Source organism: Centruroides vittatus, unplaced genomic scaffold (assembly GCF_030686945.1).
Source record: "Centruroides vittatus isolate TY-2023 unplaced genomic scaffold, ASM3068694v2 scaffold_3315, whole genome shotgun sequence".
In the NCBI taxonomy this organism is placed as follows: domain Eukaryota; kingdom Metazoa; phylum Arthropoda; class Arachnida; order Scorpiones; family Buthidae; genus Centruroides; species Centruroides vittatus.
The window spans coordinates 171577-193434 of NW_027122703.1; the positions used below are offsets into that span (position 1 = coordinate 171577).

The 21858-nt window shown below is 31.8% G+C and overlaps 2 protein-coding genes and 1 long non-coding RNA gene across 10 annotated transcripts in view; 1 reads left to right on the forward strand and 2 right to left on the reverse strand.

Annotated features, from left to right (window-relative positions):
- Positions 1 to 10162, reverse strand: LOC136988559 (protein unc-13 homolog 4B-like). Of its 8 annotated transcripts, XM_067286449.1 has the most exons (17): positions 5546 to 5626; positions 5278 to 5322; positions 5072 to 5190; positions 4922 to 4985; positions 3943 to 3999; positions 3169 to 3251; positions 3050 to 3104; positions 2833 to 2981; positions 2633 to 2759; positions 2139 to 2210; positions 1940 to 2002; positions 1758 to 1859; positions 1140 to 1328; positions 1004 to 1072; positions 373 to 513; positions 184 to 294; positions 1 to 102 (listed from the first exon to the last, which is right to left on the reverse strand). In XM_067286449.1, the coding sequence occupies exons 3-17, from the start codon at positions 5173 to 5175 to the stop codon at positions 55 to 57; spliced, it is 1434 nt and encodes a 477-aa protein (XP_067142550.1). In that variant the 5' UTR covers positions 5176 to 5190; positions 5278 to 5322; positions 5546 to 5626; the 3' UTR covers positions 1 to 54. The 8 variants fall into 8 exon arrangements, with proteins under 8 accessions (XP_067142550.1, XP_067142551.1, XP_067142552.1 ...); XM_067286450.1 differs by lacking the exons at positions 3943 to 3999; positions 4922 to 4985; positions 5072 to 5190; positions 5278 to 5322; positions 5546 to 5626 and adding exons at positions 9627 to 9702; positions 9781 to 9846; positions 9912 to 9953; positions 10044 to 10154; XM_067286451.1 differs by lacking the exons at positions 3943 to 3999; positions 4922 to 4985; positions 5072 to 5190; positions 5278 to 5322; positions 5546 to 5626 and adding exons at positions 9627 to 9702; positions 9781 to 9846; positions 9912 to 10162.
- Positions 10163 to 10214: 52 nt separating this feature from the next.
- On the reverse strand, positions 10215 to 10696 carry LOC136988592 (uncharacterized). Its single transcript, XR_010882785.1, has 3 exons — positions 10583 to 10696; positions 10340 to 10498; positions 10215 to 10264 (listed from the first exon to the last, which is right to left on the reverse strand). It is a non-coding gene; the product is annotated as an uncharacterized lncRNA (long non-coding RNA).
- Positions 10697 to 14765: 4069 nt separating this feature from the next.
- Positions 14766 to 21858, forward strand: part of LOC136988562 (sorting nexin-17-like) — a 51618-nt gene continuing 44525 nt past the window's right edge. The window contains exon 1 of the mRNA XM_067286457.1: positions 14766 to 15021. Coding sequence (XP_067142558.1) covers positions 14962 to 15021 — 60 coding nt within the window. The 5' untranslated portion in view covers positions 14766 to 14961. The remainder of the gene's footprint in view (positions 15022 to 21858) is intronic.

A 21858-nucleotide genomic window follows, 5' to 3' on the forward strand; every position in this document is an offset into this window, starting at 1 on the left:
CGACGTATTCGTGGTGTTTTTATTCATATCCAATTTGACTTTTATCCGGTCCAATTAATTCATTTTAGTATAATCCAATTCGAGAAAGTCACTTTTTAATCGCTAAATAAAAATTAAAAATAATAATAATTTTAAGAAAATATAAAAAAATTATTCATTTCAAGGAAAAATAATTTTATATACATTATATTTAAAATTTTTCATTTGATTGTGAGTCAAAATGTCTTCTTTATCACTTAATTTCGCTACGATCATGGATAATATCTCGCGTACATCTGCAACTCCTTTACTTTTCTTTAGAAAAAAGTAGTCAAAATTATAATATATTGTAATAGAGAGAAAACTACATAATAAAAATACAAGAACTGATACGTGTTCGTCCAAACTTTCATGTAAATTTTTCAAAATTTCATTCCATATTTCGTAAATTACAAATTTGACTCCCATTTTAGTCAAGTTATGAATTAAAAGTTTGACGAAATCATCTATAAATTTTTCGAATGTACAAAATGCCTGAAAATTTTAAAAATCGTCATTTTAAAACTTTGATATACAGTAAAACCTGTGGAAAACGAAACTCGAATAAAACAGGAAAAGGGGGAGGTTTTGGGTGCTGTACCTTAACCACTTGAATAAAGCAAAAAAAATTAAGATTCTACTTGTAGACAAAAAGTGAAATCACTTCCAGATATAATGGCTATCGCAGAGAATGATAATGTATTCTGTAAACAAAGATATCTGTAGGATTTGACGGGCCGAAATCAAAATTTATTTTTGAGCTCCATTAAAAGATCGACGATTGATTAATAGCTTAAGGCAGTGGTGTTCAATCTATGGGTCGCGATCCCATTTGGGGTCGCGCTGTTAAAATGTTTGAATACCATTGGCTTATAGCATGATCATGAAGATGCCTCACGTGAGGTCTTTTATGAGAAATCGGTCTCTATTTAGGTGTTAATCTAATCAAATCCGCATATATTGGTAGAAATTAAATCATACTCACGTTCTGTTTCATTTTTCCAGGTTTAGAATTAATTATGTTTTGTATCAGCTCATACGCTTGCAATTTAGCCTAAAATAAACAAGCATTATTTTAAAAAACTGTTTTCTCGATCATTTCAGTTAAAAAGTGGTATTACCGATTGAATCGTGTGTTTGCTGCAGGATAACATTTCAGATTTTGCCTTTGCTATTATGTTTCTTAATGGACCCGTTAAATATTTTCTAGATTCTGTAGCTAATTTATTTGTTAGATCCCTTTCAATGACTTCAATGACATTTTCAATACATTTCGTTATTTCAGTCATATTGTTGACTATTAAGCGCATCTGAAAAAATATAGTTCAAATATAAGGGCGTGAATCCTAAAAATCCGCACAAATTTTAAAGTAGTTTAAAATTTATTTTAAAATAAGGCTTTTTTGGGGGGGTTACAGATAAGTTGTTTAATGTTCTAAACAGCGATGTTCTTGACGTTATTAGAGAGGTTGCGGCCGACGTTTTAAACGCGAAAACGTGTACGTCGGACGTTTAGCGCCGCCTTCCTGTGAGCCTAGAAGTTTGACAATGGCGTTTGAACGTCAGTGGAATCATGCGCGACATTCTAAACGCCATTTTCAAACTTCTAGGCTCACAGGAAGGCGGCTCTAAACGTCCGACGTACACGTTTTCGCATTGAAAACGTCGGCCTCAACCTCTCTATTATTATTATAAAATTAAATAATTTTTTTCGTTTTTGAATGAACTAACTTTATTACCTCGTTGGATACGTTAATTTTCCGTTTATAAGGAGGTATGTGTTCTTTCTTGATCTTTCTCAACATTCTCTCATAGTACTCAAGAATGCAGTCATTTAAACACTAACATGATATAAAAGAAATTACTTCTGTAATTAATTATATGCGGTTTCCATTTAAAATAAAAGGCTTAATTTTCTTACATTAATCATTATTTCGATGGCCTTTACATCGGGCCAATCCAATTCTTTCCAAAATCTTATAACCTATTACATTTAAAAGCCAGTATGAAGTTAATATTATTCATCTACAGTTACATGGAGTCATCTTAAATAAATATCTTCAAACTCTCCGTAAAGGATTAGCTATAACAAGATGGATAACAATGTGAAACAAACTCACTTTGTTAAATATGATGTTGTTTAGGTGTTTAGTTGGTAATCCCGATATGACAGGTTGGCTGAGAATATTCACCTAAATATATTGGATAAAATAAAAATGAAATGAATCACAATGCCGGAACTGCAATTTTTAGTAATATTTTTAATTTAGTTAATCTAAATATATGCTCTCCACTTCAAATTAGTACTGTAGTGTCTTGCCCTTGTACAACACACTTTTCCTTTAGCAATGAAGTCGTACCGGTCAGCTATCTAACTTCTTTCAGGGGAAGTTTTGAATTGAAATAACGTGACTTTCAGTCGTCCTGACTAGAAGTTCATATACAGTTAATCGGGACCTCCTGTCCTTAAGTCTTCTACATCTGGTCTTGACTTTTATGTGTCTAACTCCATTCTCGAGATTAAGGAAGGGCAGCGGACGGACGACAGTGGGTACTTATGTCTCTAATTTGTTTAAATTGCAGCCAAATAAGAGAAAACTGATGTAAAACTTACGTAATTTTTTTCAATATTATTTCGAATCAAAATTTTAGCCTCCCGTGCGACCTGATTAAACCAGGCTTTTAGAATTTCAACCCCGAACCAGTCGCAAAAATTTTCCATTTCTAAGCGTGGTCTGTGCCTAGAATAAATTTGTACTAAGACTTATAATAATTTAATTAATACTATGATTATTTTAAGACTTGTCTACTTACTGTACATTTTCAATATTTCGTAGAGTATTCTCTATAAGCTGCTTTAAAGTAAAATATATTCGAAGCATCTTCTTCAGTTTGTCTTGGTCATTATTCATATATGAAATTCTTACGTGTCGTTCTATTAGCTTGTGACATGTCTTGTACAACTGAAAGATAAAATATAATGTAAATTGAACATAGTCTAGTTCTAGAGTGTTGTATTGTATAGACTTACCAGTACATTTAGATTAATATAAACATGTTGGCTGTAAGTCATATTACCAAATACACTAAAAAATTAAAGAAATATAATTCTTAATCATTGAACATAAAATAATTTAATACTAATAATACTTCACAAAAGTTTCGTCTAATTTTTGGTGATTATGTCGTACAACTTCTAAGACATGTTCCAGTTGTTTCAATTCTTCGTCGCTCTAAAATAGGATAAAATCAATTGCCAATGACAATTTAAGAAAAAAAAAAAATGTATAAAAAATTGTAGACGTTCATTAATCTGGCGCCCGAGACTTAATCTTGAATTGCTATATAATTGTGCAGCGAATAGGAATTTGTTTAGACTGGAAATGCGCTAAAAACCATAGACAAAAATACAGAGTATCTTGTATAGATCGCTTCATATAAACGTTTTGAAGAGTTCAAAAACCTTTTTGGTAATGCACGGTGATATTGTCACAGATTCGTCAAATAATCCATTCTTTTCACTAAATAAATTGACTGATCCCTGATAATGTGCATTTTTACATCCCAGAAATGGGCTGTATGTATCTGGAAAATAAATATTATATGCACACGAATCATTGTGAATGCTGATTTTGTGCAATAAACGTGTTTCTTGACGTTTTTAAAGGTTTTTAAATCAATCTTAACGCAGTATAACTATGCATTGTATTCGGTTTTCAGACTAATTAATTAATTAGAACCTGTAAACAAATCAGTAGCACACAACAGTATGTGCTGATACATAATATAAAGGCAATGTTTGCATTTTCGGATCTCAATACAACTTATCAAATTTTACTAAAATACAAAAAGTCTGATAATCCGACAACCACTATGGTCCCTTAGGCGCCGAATTGACAAACTTCTACTGTACTAATTACTTACGTCTTTCTTCGCCCATATCGATCTTATTAATAAACAATTATATTTTTCGATATTTTGCTGTAAAGAAATTATTGTATTAAACTTGTTAATATGATGTATGATAAATATGCAATATACTATTAACACAAAATAATAATATAGTGTATATATGAAATCGAAAAAGAATTTTTTGCAGCTAAAACGCTGCATTGTATATATCTATTAATCGGATGAGATAAGATACTTTACATTTAGCCAGTGGTGATATTCAGCGGGTTCGCACAGATTCGCCCGAACCCGTTGGTAAAATTTTCAGTTTTCCGAACCTTGTTAAACACACGTAACATTTCTCAGTGGTTTTGTTTCTTTTAAAAAATATATTAAAATATACGTATTATACTCTGTAACACTGCTAAACTAGAGCCTTATACCCCGTTCGCACCGAGCATTTCAATCTAGATTGTGAGCAAGGTCGGGGACTATGTCTTGGTGCGATCTCTCTCGACCGTTTCAATCTCGACCGAAACGAGATTTAATCGCCATCGATTCAAGACAGTTCTTGAAACTAGATCCAGTCATAAGAGAGATCCCACAATCTCACGCGCGCGAGATAATACAAGATGGCTGTGGAACACGTGTCGGGCTATGGACAGCGAAATAAAAAGGATATTGTATTTCGAGAGACGATGACATCTGTCTATTATCAGCAGTGCCATTCGGGGTGAAAAATTTCTCTGCCTAAAAAAAAAAAAAAAAAAAAAGTCGACAGCCCTAATATACCATTGTTACCTGGTCTTCGCCCGGGGCTCGTTACGTTCCAAATACGCCACTGATTATTAGATATATCGCAAGAAAAGGTATTGTATTTATTTCTAGCCAAAACTTCCATTTCGTTTGTCGGTGATTGTCAGGAAAAAATTTTCTGCTAGCGAACCCTTTGTTAAATATTTCGAATACCACCACTGCGTTTAGCTATTCTTTTCAATATAGATATAAATACCTGAAGTGCGAATTGTATTTCTTCTGTCATATAGCAGTTGAATATACTTAAAGATTTTAAAAATCTACAGAAAAGATTTAAGAAACAATTGAATGTTCATATAACTCCAACATTACGTATAACAGTCATTATAAAATATTTAAGCGTTACTGTAAAAAAGGTCGCAGTAGTTCTACGTCTATTTTCTCTTCAAACCCCATAAATATATGCATCTGATCAAGTCTAGCGATGGAATTATTTACCATGCATTTCATTTCGTCCAAAAATATCTATTCATAAAAGAATCGGGCTCTATTACGCTATCTCTAATTGAGTTTATTTTGTTCAGAAAATTCGTCATAAGAATATAGTTATACCGTATTCTATATTTTCGTAAGAGCCGGCAGATACATAACCAGATACTGAAAATATTACATAAAATAAACTTTATGTAAATATATATAAAAATGGAAACAAAATATTAAACTTCTCTGCAATATATTATAAAGATTGTAAATTTCACTCCCCATATTAAATGAATAGAGACTATTCTATAAGCGATACGCTTTGAAAGTAACTTATCGACGTAATATTCGTCATGTATGAACATATATTAAGGAACAATTACTATTTAGTGGCTATTACCAGATGTAATGATTTAGTGGAAACAGATTGGACTGTATGGCATGTTGTTTGAGAATAGTCCATTCTTCTGGATGAAATAATTCCGGAAGGTCCAATGCACTGTTTACTTCAATCTAAAAAAATTAAATTAATTTAGATATGTTTAAAATTCCTGTAAATTATACAGTATATTCGGTCGGATGGCCGTGCAGTTAAGGCATCAGCCTACTGCTCCGGCGGACTCCAAGAGTCTTTCAAATTGTGGACCTGGCTGAACTCACGATGGGTATGATTAAAACGATTTTCATTGTGCCCATATTCAAAAGTAAAAAAAAAAACAAAGTATATTTACATCTTTATTTGTTAGGTGTTTTTGCAAGAAGAATTTACATATTTTGATGTGATCACCAATAGAGATTACTATATCTTCGTCCGTGTCCGATCGAATTTTCATGCCGATTATTATTTTCCCACCAGTTTCGATTCCATTTAAATTAAGCTTTAGTACTTTTACATTATCGTTTAAGTCACCTTCTTCATTTACAAACGGTATTTCCTGCAAGAACAATGTCGTTAACATATTGTAAACTTTAGAATAAGAATACTTGGTAAAATACACTTTTACAATTTTGGACTCGGGGATATTGAAACGTCGAGAAATGCAAACAAAAAAAAGTCGGGTTTTTTTCTGCATGTATGGATGTGTTTTTATTCACCCACTTTTGAAGCTTAATAAATCTTCAAAAGTGGGTGAACAAAAACTCCTGTACCTTTTATCGAAAATTTCAGAAATTTTGCAGGAAGGTTTGCATATTAGGGAGTATTGATGTTATTAAATTTTCGTGGTTAAAGATCAAGTGGGTGGAGAGATAAAGGAAAGTACTGTAACAAAATTAGTCATTTCTCTCGACCTTATTGATCCTGTGGCCAAATGGATAAAATTGCTGAACAGCGGTTAATCGTGGGTTTGCGCCTCACCAGCGGGCTGTCGTATGGAGTTTTCCACATTTTTTTCGCATATCTGAAAATTAGATAGAGTAATATGTGTACAGAAATTATTACTACAGGTGATATAATAAAGAAATTTTGTTCTTTCCTGAACTAACTCTCATTACTGTGCCAATCCTTAAACACCAGTATAAAGTCCTATTAATAAGCAAAGTCCAAGTAGACAATTAACAGTAATATTAGAATTTAAGGACAGTAAGGCTTTTATAACTACTTGATATTTGAAATAATTCAACAGCCGAAATTCTGGTGTTCGAGAAGATGCAGGATGAAAAGTTATCAGAGAAAATAGAGAAGATAAAAACAGAAATCTGGTATTTAAGAACTTGTAAAAGGGAGCAAATCAGATTACTAACACTGAGTTTACCTGTAAGTATAAGCAGGAACCTACAAAAGCACGATGTAATAAAGACTAAATAAGATAATTCTGTCATCTAACATTAAATTTAAGAATTACAAACTAAAGAAATTACTGAGAAAAAAGAAGAAAGAAAAAATAGAGATAAAGTATACCGGTAAGTTTTTCGAAGATAAATATAAAAAAACTAATAAAAAAAATAGGTTACCCTTCACTTACAGAAAGAGAAGAATGGAGGAAAACCTGATTGTGAATACAACAAATATTGTAATACCGAGTTCAATAAGAAGAACGATTGAATTGGGAACTAATTTTAATGGACCATCGATAATGAAAAAAGAAGATTTTGCGGTGTTCACTGAGCATCTACTATGGAAAATACCCGAGGAAGAAAGAGAAGTAACAAGGAAAGGTATGCAAACCATCATAAAAAAAACAAAAACTAAAAAAGAAAACGATAGATAAAGTACAAAATTATAAAAGACTTTTAAATAACGTTAAAAATTTTTTAATAGAAAATAAATTAGAATTACTCCAAGGTGATAAAACAAAACAAACAATAATCATAGAGTCAGAAAAGAAGAATGAAATTATAACAGAATTAATACAAGGAGGTGGATATAAATTATTAGGAAAGGACCCAAGAAAAAGTATGCAAAATGGCTTAAATAAAGAATTAGAAGATATATCAATATAAAAAAAAAACGAAATCTGATAACCGATGAAGAATTTAAAAAAATTAAAAGCGAAAACAATCGTATACCTAAATTCAATATTAGGGTAAAAACGCGTAAAAATCCAGTTAAGTACAGACCTTTAATTGATGTTAAAAATTATGTATATTACAATTTAGAAAAATTTTTAAAAAATAAGCTTAATACGTTAGAAATTTCTGACTATAGTTTAAAAATTTTTGATTTATTATTAAATAGATTAAAAAACGATAATATTATAATTAATAAATATACGAAATTGTTATCTTTAGATGTAAAAAATATGTACAGTACCATAGTATAACAAAAAGTAACATTGAAAAATCTTTACAGAAAATTAACGCACCTAATTGAATTATTAAATTGTGTTTGTTAGTAATGGAAAACAATCATTTCAAGTATTGTGATAACTTTTACAGTCAAACTGAAGGGATACCAATGGGAACATGCATAGGCCCAAGACTTGCCGAAATCTTTATGATAGACATAGATAAAAAAATTAAAGATATAAAAGGAATAATATTTTATAATAGGTATGTAGATGATTGTATTATTTTATTTAATAGTAGAAACACTAGTGAAGATAAAATTTTAAAACAGGCAAACTCAATAGAAACAAACATACAATTTGAAGCCGAAACAGAATGTAATAATGGTTTAAATTATTTAGATATAACCATCAATAGAACTGACAATAAATTAGAATTCAGAAAATTTATAAAATCTATGCAAATACCAAAAGTACTAAATTACAAAACCAACGTTCCACAAGCTATGAAAAATTTAACATCTTTAAAATGTACATAGAAAAAATTAGAACTAGTAAATTAGAAAATCAAGAGATAGAAATAGAACAAGTCATTAAAATGTTCTTACTGAATAGTTACCCCAAAAAAATATTAGAAAAATGGTTAATAGAAGAAAAAGAAATTGTGTATTTATTCAATTGCAGCTGTGATCCGGCCAAAACTTATATAGGAGAAACAAAAAGAAAATTAAGCACGAGAATAAAAGAGCACATACGTCCAATAAGGGGTAATTATGCAAATTCTGCAGTCGCAGAACACTGCAATAGTTATGGGTGCCAAATCGACAAAAATACTATAAAAATTAAGAAAAAAGAATCAAATAATTACAAACGTCAATTATACGAACATTTAAACATAAAGAAAGAAAGAAATAGAATAAACAATAATTTGGGTCGTATAATCCACCAATCCTGGAGCAGCCATACTTGATGACGTTTATAAAAAAGCATAGTTAATATTCTCCTTATCATAACGCCGTTGAATGGTGGCAAACAAAACCTTGATGTGAGTTTTTTTAATGGAATTTTTTACGTGATGATGTTAGATTTTAATAATTTACAGTCTTTATTTACTTTTTTTTATTTAATTGTAAAACGAGAAATATCCAGTTATACTCGGGATTGGAATATGTATTTACAGTAAGTTTTAAAATTGCATTTTATTGCTAAGAAATTTTAAGTTATACAGTAACTTATTTGTTTTGTTATTGTTACTTTTTAGTGTTTGGTAGTAATACTGCTGATGAGGGGCATGCTAGCCCGAAACACGTATAATATGTGTACAGAAATTATTACTACAGGTGATGTAATAAAGAAATTTTGTTCTTTCCTGAACTAACTCTCATTACTGTGCCAATCCTTAAACACCAGTATAAAGTCCTATTAATAAGTAAAGTACAAGTAGACAATTAACAATAATAGTCTAGTTTCCCATTGAAAATTCTCCCGTATGACACCCTCCGTGCAGATTGCCCATGTGTTGCGTTGTCTTATTCTATCAATCAAATCCTAAGGCCGACTTCCGGACATGTAGCAAAATACATGGGCCCCACCTCCCATCTTCACTTCGATGACCGAAAAATTCCCATTTGAAGAATACTATCATTCTAGATTATTATAGGAGAAAATCAGATTATTATTAACGAACTTTTACTATATTTAGTCCCCCTTTTTCTTCGCTTCAAAGCCCAGAGTTGCTATATGACATAGGCCTACCTGAATTTGGATAGTGGTCACGCCGATCAAATCATCCGAACATATTCTGGGATTTGACTTTTTAATATTAAAACATCTATTTTCGAAAAGAATATTTTGTCATATTTAAACTCATTAACTATTGTCCAATAGAAGAGTCAAATTAAAATCTTACCGAAGCAGTGAACAGTTGCGTTTTTGTCTCGTTTCACAATCCCTTAACATTGTGACATCTGCATTCCTGAATATTGATTAAGAATTTAGTTTTTAATATCGTCAATTATTATTATACTTCTTTACACTCACCAAATCTCAATTGTCAACACGTCTTCGTTGTTAATATTCTTACTAAGAATACAAAATATTTCGATTGTTGTTATTAAATATTTTCAAAACACTGTAAATGCTAATAAAAATAATTGCAATATTCGAATATACAAGACAAATTCTTCATCCCAATTTGAATCTACGCTGGCAACCACCACTTTGCTAGTCTTCACTTTATTCTGATGAATCCATATTTTGCAGATGGTTTTATCTGAAAATTTTCACTAATCAGATAACATAAATACTTGTCGCAATATTAATCTTTATACATCACCTTCTATATTCGATTTTAAATTTAAAGCTTCCATAACCTTAACTTCCAGTTTATATTTCTGATTCGGCACATAAAATGACAATACAACAAATATTTTATTATTGTTTTACGTATATCTACATTTTATATTTACCAATGACGTTTTGGTCCTCTTAAATTTTTTTAGTGAAACAGACTTTGCCATTCTTTTGCAATATGCTCTAAGATATTTCTTGGAACACAGGTTAGACCCATACGGCATGCCAATGTAACATTCCGAAACTCGAAAACATATGGGAAATATCTCTCGCAACTTATATTTGTTTAAAAAATGTTAATCAAACATACGATTTTCTATAAAGTATACATACATTATCGACTTGAAAAGTTAACCTACCATCGTGTCTAAATCTTCAACTTCTTCCACTACTTTCTGCACATATTCCAGTTTCTTCTTGTTTATTTTAGGCATTTTTATACTTAAGATGTACAATATCATAAACTAGAAAATAATTTTAATAATATAAATTTTACTTTTTAACATACAAAAAAAATTATTCTTCAAACATGTCTTTTTATTAATTTTAACAATTTTAAACTAACCTCCAATATGATCCTAACAATTAAAAGAATTGTAAATTGTATCTTTGGAATTCAAAATCTATTGTTATATAGTATTACTAATTAACATAATGATTAAATATTAGTTTATTATACAGTAATTAAATTTTTACAGTGGAGCACCCAGAAGGACCAAAGAGCCCTGACATTTTCAAAAGAAAAGGGAGGAAAAAAACACAGGAAATATTTTTGAAAAATTTTCTAAAGTGAAATTCACTTTTTAAAATTAGTTTAATTGCTGTCGTTCTTCTATTTCTATACTACTTATGCATTAGCGGTCACTAGGGCCGTGAGAAAGCTGGAGCAGAGGGGGCACGTGTCCAGATCCAAGATGATGAGGCGCCAAAATTCCAAAATTATTAATAATTAATTCAGAGAAAAGTGTCACATGAGAGCATATAAAATTGTATTGTCACCTGTACTGATATCAGAAGAGCGATCTTTTAATAAATTAAAGTTAATAAAAAGTTACCTGAGATCTTCCTTCAGCCAAGAAGGATTAACTGGGTCGTGTTCAATATAGCAGAATTCTTGCTAATTCTAAATATGTTGCGATGTTTCTAACATATGCGCTTAATAATCAAAATGGTTCGACTACGATGCTTACTACTAATAAAGAAAAAGCTTTTGCTATTAGGATTATTTCACAATGAACACACAAAAAAGAAAATGAAGGTACGGTGTTCCCAGAGCCGGCGCTAGAATTTATGTCGCCCGGAATAAGACTTGTATCTGACGCCCCTTATCCCCATTATATAAAACGAAAAACAAAATTTGAATGCCTTACCTATTAGAAGTAGGAAGAAATTTTTTAATATTTTAAAATTTTAATCTTATTTAAAATATTTTAATTTCACTTACAATACTACGATAGTTTCACTGTTCGTTATTTTCACTCACGAAAACGAAAAGGCCCGACTAAGAAATGTTAAAAATGCATTTAATTAATGAGCTTCTTGGTCTGCAAATTCCTTGAAATATAAATTTTTGCCAACTCGTGTTCCATTGAAATAGTTGCCCAAGCATCAAGTCATTGTTCAATTTAATTTTCAGTTAATTTTAATTTGGAGAAGCTTCTTTCAGAGCTCGCAACACTTACTGGTAATAGCGAGGTTGAGGCCGAAGTTTTAGACGCGAAAACGTGTACGTCGGACGTTCAGCGTCGCTTTCCTAGAAGTTTGACGATGGCGTTTGGAATGTCGAGCATGATTCCACTGACTTTCCAAACACCATTGTCAAACTTCTAGGCTTACAGGAAAGCGGCACTGAACGTCCGACGTACACATTTTCGCGTTTAAACCTTCGGCCTCAACCTCGCTAATGTTAATAAAATTCTCAAAGCTAATGCCACGCTCTGGAATAAATCATGTTGACTTACATAACTCAATACTTCTAAAGATGTGTATCCTTTCTTAACAAAACTATATAAAACATCCAATTCATCTGCTTGTTCTATTGCATCTATATGACACTGTTTTCAGAGTCAGTTGAAATTTCTAATGAATGTTTTCAGCACTGTTATCTACTGTTGTCAACGCAATTTGAATAGAGGAAAAAAAAAACTTACAAGAAAAGCAAAACACAGTATTGTTTATACGGGAATATATTAATTAACCTCGACCTTCGCATTACTTCACTCTTGGTCTTTTATAATATGATGGTTTGAAACAGCAATCATTACTGTCTGGAAAATTAAAATTTATTTTCTTCATTAAAATTACCAATTTGCATCCGTTCCTTCTCTACCATGAACAAATATAAATAGAATCATATCGTTCAAAAAATCATACATAAATATATACATATAATTAATAGCGGCGAAGCGCTACAAGTTTCTCTAGTGGCGTTAGTGCTTGTAAATCCTTGATTCTGTATTTTGCTTTCCTTCCAACACTTCGTAAACTGACGATTCGCAGATCGGTTATTCCCTAATTTCTAATGTTATGTTTTCTCATTAGTTTCTCGACTTTGTAAAGTTGAAGTAACTGTTTCACCAACACTAAGATCTTAAGAGTTTACTCGAGGAACAAATCATTTCTTCATATATGCTTTTTCAATTTTCTTTTGCGGTATTGAGGCCCCTATAACAGTTTTCTTTCGTATCCCGGCATAATTAATGATAATTGTGAATTTAAATTATACTCAAATCAGCAAATTATATTTACTTATTTAAAGCAAAGTTTCTACGAGAAGTATACTTGAAAATTTTTCGCCCTTGCCATGTTCCGCCCTGGGCAAATGCCCCGTTACCCCACGTGGTAATGCCGCCTGCGTAACAAGGTCTTATATGCATTCCAATGGACATATTTCTTCACAGCTTAGTATCAACTAGAATGATGCAAAACATTCTGACTGACAATCTTATACGTGTCGTCTGAAGATGTTAATTAACAAGATCCCTGAAATTATTTTACCATTTCATACGTCTCTATAGTTGCCCCCATCTTGCTGAAGTCATGAGGCAACTCATGACTTCAGCAAGATGGGGTGGAGCTGTTTACAAATTACGTAATGCTAGGATCTTGACTCTTGGGTATGATTCATTTTTATTTCTGCAGCATTGTATGGCAAAATGTACTGTTTGTCACTGCTTTGAACGTTACACTTATAACAGGTAAAAAAATAATTTAACGTTCAGTACAAAGGCATGGATTTATGTGGGACAGAGGGGAGATATCCTCAATATATTTGTACCGGTATTAGCAAATTGATCCCCTTTCAAAGTATATACCAAATTTCAAAAATTAGACATAGAAACGAATGCTGTACACAGGCAGTAACCTTTTTTTTTTTTATTTTTTATTTTAACTCTTTCCGCCCTGTGGGCACTAAGAGGGCCTCTTTTAGAAGGCCCATTATGGGTTCGGCCAGGCCCACAATGGGGCAACCGGATGGTGAGGGACGGGGCCCGACATATCCGAACGGACCACCCCTCGAAAAATTCCTGGGGAAAGGCCGGATGGCCGAGCGGTCAAGGTGGCAGCCTACCGCTCTGGGGGACCCGGGATCGAATCCGAACGGGTCGAATAATCCCCAGGAATTTTTCGGGGGGTGGTCCGTTCGGATATGTCGGGCCCCGTCCCTCACCACCCGGTCGCCCCATTGTGGGCCTGGCCGAACCCATAATGAGTCTACTAAAAGAGGCCCTCTTAGTGCCCACAGGGTGGAAAGAGTTAAAAAAAAACAAAAAAACAAAAAAAATAAATAATAAATTCCTGGGGATTATTTGACCCGTTCGGATTCGATCCCGGGTCCCCAGAGCGGTAGGCTGCCACCTTGACCGCTCGGCTATTTGGCCAGGCAGTATACTTTATTCCGTATATCCACTCAGAATATGAACAGTGAGAAATTTTGTTACTTATTGTCTTGGCTCGTGCCCCAATATTTACATAGACCGATCCCAATGGTCCAGTACTCAGTGCTGTGTATTATTCCTCGATACAATTAGAGTCGATCCTATGATATGCGTTAGCGCATTACAGGAAGGCAAAAGTATAAAAATAGCGTTACGTACTTTACGTGCAGTAGCGTAGCGAGAGGGATGCAAGGGGGTGTATCAGCACCGGGCGCCACTCGCAGAGGGACGCCCAAATGGTCTCCAAGACAAACTATATGTGTTTCTGGAGGGGGAGAGGGGCGCCAATAAAGTGTCAGGCGCCAGTTATGTTCACTACGCCACTGTTTACGTGCTACCTTCCCAGTCTAGATTTTACGTTTTCATAACTATATTTACTATTTTTGAAGCTCATAACTTAATCAAAGCTGTTTTTGACCCTAAATAAACAATAGATATTAATTTAATTTACAATTACAAATCGGAAAATTCCCCACTTCACACGACATAGTATACAATACTTAAATTACATTTCATTCAATTACGAGGATTAGGTTAGGGGGAAATATTCGATTATCATTCGCGCGTATTAAATTGACCAATTCACTTGGAAAGCATCACATTTAGTACAATTATATCGAACAGGGACATCCTCGTATGTAGGAAATCGTTAGATATAACCGACAGAGGTCACTTTAAAAGGAAATGTTTTTCAGAGAATTGAGAAGTGTCGTATATTTTCCATCGAGTCCAACAAACCGTCCTTTTATTTCTTATTTTTTATGCAAGTTAATGGAGATTTTCTTTAGGTGAGAATAAAAATGCACTTCTCGATACCTGACATGCAAGAAGTGAAAGATGACAATGGATCATCATACGTCGTAAGTTGAAAAATTGATTTGACAACATTGTAGGGTTAATAAATCACTTGTAAATGGAGCACACATTGCATATTCCCTCTTTATATTTTCTGTTCTATTTAACACCAATTTCTTCAAATAGTACTTTCTTCGATATGGATGATTCTTTTAAATTAATTTTTTTTTTCTATGTGTACATTTCTACTGTGCAACACCCACCACAGGTTCATTTAACTTTATCAACATAACAATTATCAGTTTGTATTTGCACCTTTGAAAGTTAAGATGCATTTATATGTAAATAAATATGAAAATTAGTATCGAGAATATTTTTTTTAAATATATATTTTATTATTCTACATAAATTATTTTACATATATAATATATAAATATCTATATATTTATATAGATATAGAAAAAACTCCACGTAGGTGCGTGGAGTTTTTTTTGCAAATACGTAGAATGATTTTGTTACCGTACATAAAATTTTATTACGGCAGAAAATGGCATATTTAAAGTGTGTAAATAATTATAGAGAAGTTTGAAATAATTCTAATTTAATAATTATATATATATAATCTGTAAGACATTTAAATATTTTTTGATAATATTTGGTACTAATTACATTTAGTGGAATAATTATTTGGCTATATTTAATATTGTTTTTCAGTAGATAATTTTATTTTGGAGTCTTAAAATTTTTTTTTCTTTATGGTAATAATAAAATATGCAAAGACTTACTATTTTTTAAGTTATAATAATTTTGTATGATTGCTGGGTTTATACAAATTGCAAAATTAAATTATAGGAAAGCCTAGAAACTATGTATAAATTATTTATTATATGTAAAAAAATATAAAGTATGTCATGTCATATAAGCCATTTAAATATTTCATAAAAAAGGAAAAGTACTAATTTTAAACACTGTTTCAAAATATTATTCAATCTTTAAATTACAAAATTCTTGGTACTATATTATAAAAATGGAAATCTGCTGCTTCTTTTTAGGTAGTCAAATATTTTATTTACGGTCGGTAAAATATTTTCAGCTGTTTTAGGCCGGTGGACATCTATTGAAATGTTATAAATTTGATTCTATAATGTTTAGTTTGATGTTTCATTTCAAGAATTATCCGTAACCAAAGCTAACTTAAAAATGTTTTTACATATAACAAAAACTTTCACTTCCTGATAAAAGTAGTGTGTATTTCAAAATCATTGAATATTTTTATTTTAAACTTATTAATTTTTGCAAATAAGTCTGCACTTGCAGCAATTATTTTAAAAAATCGCTTTATAGCTTGTGAAGAAGTAATGTATATGCTATACAGTATGTTTGTATATTCGAATTATTTTTAAATAAATACTTTTAAAATTTTATAGTTTGCGCAATTCGAACTCATGATGGCTAATGAAATTAGCCAAAAACATTTATGCAAAAATTTAATCAGTTTAGCATGCTTTTTGTTTTCATGGAGTTGGCATATTCTGAAGCTAAAAGTTAGGTTTAGTTTCCCAAATTTAATTAATAGAAATTTCTATTAATTTAATTAAATTAATTAAATTCTAATTATAATTATAGTTGTACAGAAATTATTTTAAGTGAATTTTCTGGTCTATGATATAAAACAAATCTCATAAAAATCAAGCAGCCTTATTTTATGAGACTTTATTTTTGTGTTCATTTAGAATATTTACTATTATTAAAATTCTTAATAATATTTAGAAAAAGGTCATCCAATTATAAATTCAAAAACTTTATTTTGGTACAAGTTACAAACGATTTTCAGTTCTGTTTTTGTTGGTTAAACATTGTCATTCGTTGACATTTAGAAATAATTTTGGCTCTTTGTTATATTTTCTTTAATTTATTATATGTGAATAACTCATGGATTATCTGTTTAAAAATCATTTTGTAAACGGGTGTGGTCTATTTAACAAAGTGCTGATTCTAAATTGCAATTATTAACTTGTCCAACAGTTCTTACTTTGTCTAAACTTACCAAACATATTTTAAAAATGTGAAGAAAAAGGAAAAAAAAAACACTTATTAATTACACTTATTTTTCTGCATTATATTTTTCTGGAAATCACCAAAGATACATATTTTTGTATCTCCCCTTTAGTTCTCTGTTTTCTATAAGCAAATTCATATTTTGATATCTGTTATTTAACCTAGTATCTTGAAAGCTGATGAATTTCTGATCTATCCCCATTTAACTCATTTTTTGGTTAATGTTACCTATGGTAGCGAACTCGGCAACAGGGAAATTTTAGAGGGCGACATGGAAATTCTAGACTGTGCTGGGGAAATTTTTTCCCCTACATTCAAGATGGCGACTGGGAATTTGTTGGAATTTCGTTATCAATTAATGAAATCCATAGAGAGCGCTTTGATCCGTAGAATCGTGATTGATCGGAAGTATGCAAATTTTTCCCCCGAGAGTGGAGTAGGCATGTTGTCGTGCAAAAAGATTTTTCTTGAGTTTTTGTTATTTTTGAAATTTTTCTATTATAAGGTAATTAATAATAATTTTAATTTACATTGTGAATTTAAGCGCTTGGAATAAATGTATTGACAAATTTGCTAAGTGTATTCGGCAATTTTTGGAATAGATTTTTCACAAGTTTGTCATGTCGAGTTGCGATTTGGAGTCGGACGAATTTTGGAAAGAGTGTACTGGGCGATGTTTTTATCAGTTAATAGAAGCAGAGTCTTCCGAATTAGGATTAGACGAAAGAATTGATGGCGGACCGAAATTTGCCGTAAAACTGGGCCTCCAACACACCGAGGAACTTTGCCAGAAATGTGGCCAAACATGCAAATTGAGTTATCGCAGTGACCGGAAATCGTGCGTGATGCGTTGCCGAAAATGCTGGCGGAATAGTTTGGCTCTCGAAGGAACGTTCAAAGGAAATGTGGCAATATGTCATGAGCGAATCTTTTGACATTCATACGGCACTATCTTGGTTTAGAGTCCACGACGAGTATTTCGGCAGTTTCCTTGGGTGTTTCTAAAAAGGCAGGCATACACTGATCGAATACATCCCGGTCACGGAAAAATACCTAGTTTGAAAGAACCAGAGACTATCGCGGCTGCTCCCGCACCTAATGTCAGCAAGAAAGACAAAAAAGCAAAAGAAAACACAAGACAAAGGTGAAAAAAAAGAGAGAAAGTGTTAAGACGAAAGGGGGAAAAAGAGCATCGTCACGTACCGGAGAGTCTAGTTCCGTTGACGGGAAATGTGGAAAAATGGGAAAAGCTCAGAAACAAAGTAAGTTATCCTATTTTTTTTAATTTGTATTTTTTAGAATTTTAAGCGTAGAACGTAGGGTAGAAATAATCTCCCCTTTGCCGTCTAAATGTAAGGTAGAAAGAAAAATTCCCTGTCGCCGCGTGTAATGTAGGGGTGGGGAAAAAAATCCCTGTCGCCATCTAGATTGTAGGGTAGAAAAATTTACCCTGTCGCCGAGTTCGCTACCATAGTATCTATCATTTAACTCATTTTTTATATAATCACTCTCAGAAAATTATTTAGAAACCAACTATTGATTTTAGTATATTTTAATTCTTAACAACGAATAAGGGCTAATTGATCATCTCACAAATCTGTCATTAGATATTATAAAGTTACATGCAAATTTCTTAACAAAATCAACATTAACAGAAATTTCTTTATTTACTGCTTTTTACTCCATGTCTATTAGCTGTCGAGAGCCATACCGGCTGTAATGCCATTTCAGAATCTTCTCAACCCCAAGTGGCTTTAGGCCCACTACAGATATTATCAATATTAAAATTTATTTATTAGTTTTTATTTAATCTTTTAGTATATACTATTATTTTTGTTGTGTGTTTAACTCCTTTCTCCCTGTGGGCAGTAAGAGGGCCTTTTATAAAGGCTATTATAGGTTCAGCCAAGTCCCCAATGGAATTGCTGGATGGTAAGGAATAGAACCTGGCCTATCCAGGATGGACCACTCCCTGAAAAATCCTTGGGGTTTTTTTTAACCTGTTCAGATTCAATTCCAAGTTTCTCAGAGCAGTAGGCTGCCACCTTAACTGCTTGGTCATCTGGCTATCTGGCTAAGATCATTGGAATTCCTATCATGAAACTCCTTCTGGATCTAGGACTACTTCATGCCATTTGGTTTTTATATAATGAGTTAGATTCAGATCTGAGTTGTTTAGGTTAGAGGTGTACTGCTTTTGTCTGCAAGAATTATGGCTGTGTGTAATTGGGCAGAAATTTCAAGAAAATTGTAAGACCTATAAATTTCCACTGTCTGTCTTTTAATCTCAAGAATGGTGTTAGATGAAAGTCCAGACCAGATATGGATAGCTTGGAGGCAGGTGGCCCAGATTAACTATATACTAACTTTTGATCTAGACTGGAATCATGTGATTTCAATTCAAAACTTTTTCCCAGAACAGTGTTATACAGATGACTGGCATGACACTGTCATTATCAGGAAAAGTATGATGTACAGGGGCAAGACACTACTAATTTGAGGTGGAGAGCATATATTTTAAATTAAATTAAAAATATGATTAAAAATTGCAGCCTGGCATTATGCTGATGTCACAATAAATAAATTCTCATTGTGATATTTATTGTTGTTTGTAAAACTGATAATGCTTCTGTTTGTAGTGAAGTTGTTGCACCTACAATAATTTGGTTGAACATTTGAGTATCTTTGAGCAATATTAGTGAAGGAACTTTAAAGCACAAAATAAAGCTCAAAGCCTTTTCTGTAACAATACTTGTTATCTTTATATATCATGGTAACATTGCTTCATCCAAAACTTCTTGAAGTTGTAGTCTGTGTAATGTGCACTTTACTCACATGTTGAGTCTTACTGTCAAATATGCTTTCATTATATGCCACAACTTTCAAAGGTTTCCTTTATAGCCATACTTCTGGTACCACATAAAGTACACTTTCTGGATGTTTTTGCTGAGATTTATTTTTCAACCTGGTTCCACCAGTATTTTTATGGGATTTCAAGTATTTTTCAACCATCAATAACTTTGTAATAGAATAGTCTTCATGATAACTCTATATTAACCAGTCACATGATAGCTTGCAGTAAGTCATATCATGTGATAACTGATTGACTAATTATATGCCAAAATTTAAAAAATGGGCTACTATTTTATAAGTAATCAAGAATCTTCTGCTCTGTATAAAATGTAAGGAAATAAAATTTCTATTCTCTTTTGAGATTTGATAAAGCAAAACAATCTCTAACATTTTTTGTTTTTAATATATTGAATACCAGAGTATTACATTATATATACAACCTTCTCAATGCATGAAATTTAGAGGAAATAAAAAACGAAAATGATAAGTAGGGAAAAACAATACTTCCAGGAACCATTAAAAATTATAGATAAATGTTAACAAACAGCTCTAGAGCAGCTTTATGATATATTTTATTTGATTCTGAGACAGATGAATTTGAAAAAATGTTTTAGTAAGTAAAATTCAAACTTCTTAACTTATTAGTGATTCAAATTGTTTAATGTATGAATTGATTGAAGATGAAACTAAAACATTATTTCTTGCTGAAAAAATGTTTGACGTTTCTCTTATGCATACTTCTCAATTTGAAGTGTGATTTTTAAGGCCTAAAATGTTTTCATGATCACCATTGCTCATGCTGTGCTTATAGACGAAAGATTTTATTTTTCCAAGCCATTCTTCCATGCTTTCTCTGTCTTTCTGTTCTGACTGACATACTTTTTTGGCTAACTTTTTATATATTAAGCTATGCTAGTTCTTAAACCTTGTTATACAGCTATTGGATACAGTAAAATTTTTTATATTCAGTGTACTGCAATTATCTTCACCATTTCACAAAGAATGTTTCCATCACCTGGAATATTTGATACCCATACTTGCTGGTACCACATGAAAAGTATATTTCTTAACTCAGCAAATGACAAAATGACTACTCTCTTTCTTTTAGTTTTCTTTATCTTATTGGAATTACCATATTTTTCTATATTGCTCTTGGATTTTCTTTCTTTGTGAATATTGAGTTTAATGTGCTTGGAGCCAACCCAAGACATTTGACAATATCAACACATTTCTCCTGAAGATTTTTTTCCAGCGCTACTATTTTCAATTGTTTGTGCACTTTACATTGGGACATGGTCCATGGATACTAAAATTAATAACAAGAAAAAAGGAAATAAAATAGTAACAGGAAGAAAGGAAATAAAACATTAACAGGAAGGAATAAATAAAATTAAAATATTCTAGAAAAAGATAATTAAAAATGGAAATAGTTAAAAACAGAATAATGGATGAAACTATGAAGCATATGAAAATGAAAGAATAACTTGCCATGAAGTAAAGCTCACAAATAAATTGCACTTTGTAAATTGATAAAGCTTGATTATTGAAAATAATATTGCCATGTCTTTTCCTAATCCAAAGAAAAAGATGGAAAGTAAACAGAATAAACAAATAAAGTTCCATATGCTTTGATAGAGATAAGATCTGCACTTGCAGTGATAGCAATATTGAGGTTTACTATCCCATGGGGTTAGTGATTCATGTAGTTTCCACTAGAGAAAACAAAGCTAAAAATTATGTTGAACAATGTGGCTGCCATTTGTTTACCCATAAATTTTTTAATACAGTAATTATTTATCTAGAAGTGCAAAACTAATCTGTTTTGGGCTTCTAGGTAAATGATTAAAGACTTTAGATTCTATTGTGGTGGGTTTGCCATAATCATAGACCATATAACATGAATTCAACATTGGTATTATAGATTGTTTGGTTATGTTGTAGCATTTGGAAATTATAACTAACTAACAGCTGTTACGTAAAGTAACAAACAC